This window comes from Chaetodon trifascialis, chromosome 1 (assembly GCF_039877785.1).
Source record: "Chaetodon trifascialis isolate fChaTrf1 chromosome 1, fChaTrf1.hap1, whole genome shotgun sequence".
Lineage (NCBI taxonomy): Eukaryota > Metazoa > Chordata > Actinopteri > Chaetodontiformes > Chaetodontidae > Chaetodon > Chaetodon trifascialis.
The window spans coordinates 15,851,128-15,858,591 of record NC_092056.1 but is presented as its reverse complement, the minus strand read 5'-3'; the positions used below and the strand labels follow the sequence as shown (position 1 = coordinate 15,858,591).

The following is a 7,464-nucleotide window of genomic DNA, read 5'->3' as shown; positions in this document are numbered from 1 at the left end:
TGCTATTTACTTTAGTTACTGTTGTAGATTCCCTTACAAATTTGCCAAAAATCAAATTACGAAATCCATTTGACATGCAATGAAGGTGGGGCTTTAGGGCCCCTAGAGGTCTGAGGCTCTGCGGGCGGTTGGATACTTTGCCTGGTTGGAATCCAGCCTTGCTTACATCCCTCTGCTTCATGAAATGTATTAGTTCATTTGTATACTTAAATGTATTTATTTTGCCAACATAAAGAAAACAACTCTGTGAGAACAGCTACGGACACTACTTGAAGAATTTAAAAATCACGGCAAGTAAAACTTATTTGAAATGAATAGACTGACTTGTATTTTTTTCACGCCGCTGCAGTTCAGTAGAATCCATTAAATGCACCTGTAGTGGTGTTAAAGCAGAGATAAACACGTGGTGCGTCGGTGTGACCCATGCCGGTGTGAGCTGACTCCCGCAGCATCTCCCGCTGTGTGGGACCATAATGTCACTGTGCTCGGCGGAGGGATACAATAACCAGTGTCATCGTGGTGCTGAGGCTTTCGCAAAGCAAAAATGTCTGCCTAAGGGAAACTCGTAACTGATATATAGAGAGGATATTTTACCAGGTATAGCCGTTTAAACCAATATTTCGCTCTTTTGAGGCGTATTGCAAGACAGCGAGTCTTCACCAGATCACCCTAGTCGGGATTTTAATCGGAAAAAGGTAAAAAATCAGTGGGAGTTTACCAAAAGCTTTCGGACCTGTGAAAGAAGTTGGGAGTTGAGAAAGACCATCATTGCGTTTTGTATTTTAGAGCTGCTGGGGATTGAGAGCGTCATTTGCAATATTTGTTTGGCCATGCTACTTATCTTGAACCAGTATGTAATTTATGTTTTACTCGTCAGAAAGGCTTCTCCGCACTAATGTCCACATTGGCTAAAACCGCCGCAGCTGGTTGCGGCTCTCGAGCTCTTGTCAGTCCATATGAATCAGTTAACTGCAGCTAGCGTTAGCCAGCTAGCAAAGTGACGTCTGGTGCCTCAGCTAATGTTAACCAGCGTTATGCTTGTGAAACCTGCATCACAAATCACTGACATTAACATGGTCAGTGGTAGTGTAAGCGACAATAAATATTTTACCAGTAGTGAGCGGTGTTATCACAGAGAAATATTGTTAAGCTGTATTGCGATGCTGCAGGTCCTGTTTTTCACATGCTGTGCCATCCATTGAAAGCGCGTCCACCCCATCTCTTTTAACCAAGGCAGTGGAGAAAAACACTAAAGCCGTGCGAACTAAGTGTTTGCACCATTTGGCAAATTATAACATGGCCAAACTGTCAAATTCACAGTGATGGTCTTTATTCGGCACCCACAACAAATGCCTCTCGTGGCATTGGTCATTTCCTGTGGCGCTCGTCCCCGCTGTTGAATAAAGCAGCGGAGATGTGGCCTGATGGACTGTGTTTTCTTCAGGTTTCTAGATCGCCAGGATGAATCCTCAGCAGCGGATTGCCGCTCTCGGAACAGACAAGGAATTAAGTGACCTGCTGGATTTTAGTGCGGTATGATGGATTTTACCTCTCTTTTTGCCTCTTGGTGCCCCGCAACTCTTAGGGTTTAGAGGTGTGAGGACCTAGAAGGCTAAATAAAACATGACTAATTGATCAATTCATGTTTGTGTCGATTAGTAGGATTTTACAAACTATCTTTGACTTTTGACAGTCATGAGCAGCTTTCAGGGTACTTGTATCTGATAATCTGAATGATTGCTTTTACACTTGTCAAGTCTGATTGTAGGTCCATATTCTTCCTTGCAGATGTTCTCTCCACCTGTAAGCGGAGGGAAAAACAGGCCCACCACACTTGGCAGCAGTCAGTTCAGTGCATCAGGTAGGACTTGGTCCCTCAAACCTATTCCAGCAAACTCTCAGATATGGTCTTACTTTTCAGTCTCGCACTGAATGTGATTATTTTCCCTCCTTTGTGACGCTCGTGTCTGCACTGTTCACGTCTGGTGCTTGAAACACAAGCTCTTCACCTGGAGTTAAAAGTGGAGTGCTGTAGTAAAGATGTAGAACAAAGCAAGGTTTAGGCCACAGACATGTGTAAATGAATTTATTGATCTAATTACATTATGACTCTGACGGTCAGATGAATAAATCTGGCAAGTTGTGACTGTTGTGGTGAAGGTGTGTTAAGTGTCATGGAAACTATACAGCATGTTTGTGTTGGGCTTTGCTGTGAGGTGTGTTGGAGACAAATTTTGAATCAGGTTAATATGTCTGAGTGAGATTCTTGTGAGCAGAGCTGGAGTTGCTTGTGAATTATAGTACAGTTTAATTGAGTTGTTAGACATCCCCTCATTGAGTTATTCTGTAGGTTTTTCTTTTCTTTGTACAAGTACCATCTTGATAAGTGGTCCGTCCCTCTGATCACCATCATATACACACAAACTGAATTGTCTTTTTTTTTTACTATTTTTCTATGAGCGTCTTCATCGTTAAATAGGTTTGTGGATGGTTTGGTTGTAATGGCAAGAGTTCAGATTCCTTGCTTCTGGATCACTTCCTAACTATAAATGCTACAGGACATTAATCCAAAGCACATCTATTGTCTGATGTGCTACTAGAGACAGTCAACAATCAAACATTATGTTTTCTGAAAGCATGTGTTGTGTGCGTCCACAAAGCCTCGTTGTAGTCAGTTATCTGTGAAACGAAAGACACACACTAAGTGGAAACTGAACGAAAAGACAAAGAAACAAGAACAGAGCTGTCACTCATGAACTATGGAGTTGTGGGGATGAATTTTAAGCTGCAGTTCCACCAAGCAGTCCGGTTCGTCACACATTAGAATGGTTGTTTTTGTGTTTCCATTGGCAAATGTTGTGAATGATACCAACAGAAACACTCCATTTCATCCTGTTTTCTATTATCCTCTGCTGAGACTCCAAGCGAGCTGAGCTGATACTGAAAGGTGGACTTAAAACTCTGCAGACCACTGATTGGTCAGAGTGAATCGGAGCAACCTGAGTTGTCTCGTCGTCTGCGCGCTGATATAGGATTTCCCACACTGTCCTGTCTTTTTCAGCAGTCTTTTGTGTTGCTGCCTGCAGCCTTTTCTCAAACAAAGCTCGTGTCCGTATTGAAATAAACAACCATATACGGAGAAGAAAGAACATGAAAAACATTCAATGTCATTGTGTTTTTGTTGTTTATGAGAGCACCGTTGCTCAGTGTGTAATGTGTGAGGTTGTGCAAGTGCAAGAGAGCAAGAGGCAGAAAAGTGATGGTGACTGCGAGCAGAGTGAAGGTAAAGGTTAGCAGTAAGTCGTCACTCTTACTGTAAATGCACAGTATAGGTTACAGTGTGCCAGTTAGTAAACACTGCTGCTTCTCAAGAAAAGGTTTGTCTGTTGTTTCCCAACTGCTGGAAAAGTGAACGAGGTTAGCCCTGAAGCCCCAGTAACAACCCGCCTAAACTTAACAATGATCTGTAGCGGAAATGCTGTGGTTAAACTGATGAGGGTTTTTAATTGAAGTCACACCTTTTTGGTGAGGTTCCCATGAAGATGTTCATTTTATGTTTTAATGACACAAAGGTTTCAGACTATAATATACATTATATATATATGTGTGTGTGTGTGTGTGTGTGTATATAAAATAATTGCTGTTTTTGTTTTTTAGTATCACATTGGAGGTGTTTTTATTAACCCGTGGACAAAATGTTACGTATATCTTTTCATATAATGCAGTTCAGAAAACCAACACCACTAACCTCAAAATGACTGCAGTGTTGAATCAACTCCGGTCTGAAACAGTGCCAACAAAGAGCGTGAAAGATAGAATGTATTGTATTTATGGGCTTTTTACTGGATTGGATCAGATTATACAGGTGTCCCTAGTAAACTGGGAACTCACTGTGTATTTTGTAATTGTGGATAATGAAAAGGTCTCACAAGCCAGTTTGTTGTGTCATATCTAAAACACACTGATGATACATAATGAAAGTTTTGAGTCTCACAAGATCGTGTGAGACCGCATCCACTGTACACACTGTACACGGACTGTATGCTAGGATGATCTCAACCATCGATGTGCTTAATCCATGCATTGTATTAACAAGGCACTACTATGTGTTTTATGATTGCATATAGTAAGACATGGATAGCCACCTGTAGGCTGGGCCTTGCACTCAATGACTTCTAAAATAGACCAACATCAGCATGACGCTCTTTGTTTGGAGTAGAATAGAGTTGTGGACCATCAGAAGAATTGTGTGTTACAGCCGGAGCTCATTGTCATGGCTGTGTGTTGTTTGGTGACCAGCTTTGTCCTTTAGAAATGTCTAAATGTGGGCCATTTTTTGCACCATATCTAACAAAAATTGGAAAAATTGGACAGGACTTGAAAAAAGATACTAATTCAAGTTCATGGTTTTGTTCAAAAAATATTTACAATGTTTAAACAGAATTGTGTTTGTCAGCTGTGAAATATTGATGCATATTCATCATATTTGTCACAACTGTATTGTAATATACGTATTCTTTATTCTTTCCAAATATCAACTATCTGTAATGGCTTAGTTTTTAGTGTTTTTGTGACTGATCTTGAGCCACTAAATTGAAATATAACGTTTTTTTTTTTTTCATCAAGCCATCACTTACATTCCTAATTCATAGATTATAAATGTGGTCTGCATCTATATGAGCGTAAATTTTGATGGGTGAAAAGTCACATCAGTACCTTCGGTGGTAATTGTAATTTTCATAGCTCTTGAAAAACATTAACTTGTGCAAAATTAAACCTTTATCACGTAAAAAATGATGATGTCAAAATGAACTCCCCCTCCCCTCAGAGTGTATCAGGTCTATAGTGAGTAAATTCCTCCTTCCTTCAGCTGACAGTATGTACTCCAGTGTGTTTGATCCTAAAGCTAGGTGAAGAGGCACCTACATAAGTGATTGTGAACATAAGGCGAGCGAGTGTGCAGACACAAGTGTGGAAATTGCAGGGAATGAGAGTTTGGATTATTGCATCTCAGCTGGGTATAGCCAGATACTGTAATTGAGGCAGAGTGGGACTGGCAAGGCCCTTCGAAAGTGTGCCAGAGAAAAATGGATTGGAAAAAATACCCAAAGTGGCTCAAACAGAGATTCATCATTTCTCCCTTCCAGCTGTGTTGATGATGCAAATTTCATGAGGCCATTGACTCTTTAGTGTAGTGAGGCAGTGGATGGCTGCTGTTGAAAGGGTAATTTTCATTTAGTGGTATGTAGTAATGCGTTTGTTAGCTCTGACCGGTGGCTAGTGCAGGTTGCTTTTCCTGTCAGTTAGATCCCAAAATGAATAAAAAATAACTCCATGTTTCATTGCTGGTCTCAGCCACACAAAGCCTCACGGCTGCCTCACATTGAGTTCAGCTTGGTGTTAAAACCAAAAGCTTGTCACAATGGAGAGCCTGGGCTGCTGTCCTCTGTGATGTGAGTCAATTCTCAAATTCTCAATTCCAAATGATCAAATTATTCATTAACAGATTTTTGTCACTAGAGATGTTTTTTATGGTTTTACTTAAGATATTCACAGTTTGTACAAACTATACTTTCTCACATTTGACTATTTTTTTTATTTTGAACATCCATAAAAACAAAAACAGGTGACTCACATGAGACAACACCCGAGTTAAAAACAAAAGACTCGAAACAGTCCCAATCACTCTCCTCCTCCATGTTTTCTTGTGGCCATCTTTGTCTGCAGCAGCTGGCAAACCAACTTAAGGCTGCATTACCACCACCAATTGTCCCTCTCATGTCACGTGAGGAGTTGTCCTCCCCATTTGTGTTGTGATTGGCTAGGAAACCCTGTCCTCCAGAAAGCCTTCAGGAAGTCAGGTGATGTAGTATAAAGAGGGAGGAGATCATGATGGATGAATGGGTCAAACGCAGGACCTTCATCCAGGAGACTTGGGTTGGTGTCCCATGGGAAACAACATTTCATTTTTAGACTTCAGGTTTAGGAAAATGTCACGGTCAAGATTGACTTTTGGTTTCACACGGGATACAAACAGTGGTCTCCTGGGTGAAAGAGCTTTCTGGTAGACAGGCTTTCTGCCTTTCGAGTACCAGCCAATCAAAGCATTACAGGGCGGGACTAGGCTGGACAGACTTGGAGGACACACAGACACACAAAGGGATTTCTGCCATTGCACGGTAAATACCGTCGTATCGCCCAATCCAAGGTTTGAGCTGACTGATTACACCAGAAAGCAAATTATAGATCATAATAGTCATCTTTGTTTCATAGACAGTGTTGCAGTTACAGACAGTCTTAAACCAAATCAATGTGCTTTTTCCTTTTCTGTCTCTGACTCTCTGCCAATAAGAGCACTGTCACCTCTTTCTCCAGGATATTGCTCTGATCTAATGATGATAAGTCAGTATAATTTATACACGGACATCAACCCTGTCTGAAAATAGTGAAAACTGTTTGGTTCTTCTCAGTCCAGTTTTTGCTTCACTTTCATTATTTGTACACATGTGTTTGATGCAGTCATTGGATTCACCATTAGTGCTGCTTTCAGTTCATTTATACAGGAAACCATTATGCCAAATAAGTCAGCAAACCTAGATTTGTTTACATTAACATGGACGTCCGTTAAACGTACCAGACTGAGGTCTGTGGTGTGACATAGTGACATGAATTACTCTACTGCACCGGTAGTTTTACACATACATATTTTCATATTCTCATCAAAAATGCATAATAATCTTCCATCACTGTGTTTGTCCAAAAGAATCATTCATTTATTTTGGGGCGATACACAACATATTTGTGCTGGGAATCAGGTTAACTAGTTTTTACATGACTGACATTTCTCATTTCATTTTAGTAAAGATGCCGCCTGCAACAGAAGCCTTTTTTCATTCTGTCTTTTTCTCACTCCTTCGGGCCTGTAGATTTGCTGCCAACTGTTGTTGAGTGACGGGAAGTATGTGATCTCAGAAGGAAATGGATTTTCTAGATTTTATCCTAAATCAAACTCAGCTAAGTAGATCCTTGTGTCTGAATGTCTTTAATGGTGTTTGAGTCTATTGGATAAGGACAAGGATGTTTTTATTGTCATTCCAGAATATGTAAACGAATAAGGAAGGAAACGAAAAGGTACTCAGATTCCAGTGCAGGGAGTACCAAAAATAAAACCAAGAAATTAAAACACAATATAACACAATTAAAATAATGATAATGAATAAATATGTAAATAGAAATATTAAGTGAGAAGAGCGTGAGATAGGATTTCACCATTTTCACATGGTGGCCATGTTCCTCTCATGTCATGCTCAGAGTATCAAAAGAATAATGTGGCACTGCTGCATTGAAGCATTTGATTATTGGAGTGAGTGCTATAAGGTGATAGTGCTTCAGGAATGACAATGTTGAACTCTGGACAGAGTCACAGTCTGTAGTAGCTGGTCTAAAAGCATATTGGGACAATCG

At 40.4% G+C, this 7,464-nt stretch overlaps 1 protein-coding gene across 6 annotated transcripts in view; it reads left to right on the top strand.

Annotated features, from left to right (window-relative positions):
* The first annotated feature begins 533 nt into the window (after window positions 1-533).
* tcf12 (transcription factor 12) overlaps window positions 534-7,464 on the top strand; it is a 78,332-nt gene continuing 71,401 nt past the window's right edge. For all 6 annotated transcript variants that reach the window (XM_070961915.1, XM_070962224.1, XM_070962308.1 and 3 more), the window contains exons 1-3: window positions 534-695; window positions 1,445-1,533; window positions 1,789-1,861. In XM_070961915.1, coding sequence (XP_070818016.1) covers window positions 1,462-1,533; window positions 1,789-1,861 — 145 coding nt within the window. In that variant the 5' untranslated portion in view covers window positions 534-695; window positions 1,445-1,461. The remainder of the gene's footprint in view (window positions 696-1,444; window positions 1,534-1,788; window positions 1,862-7,464) is intronic.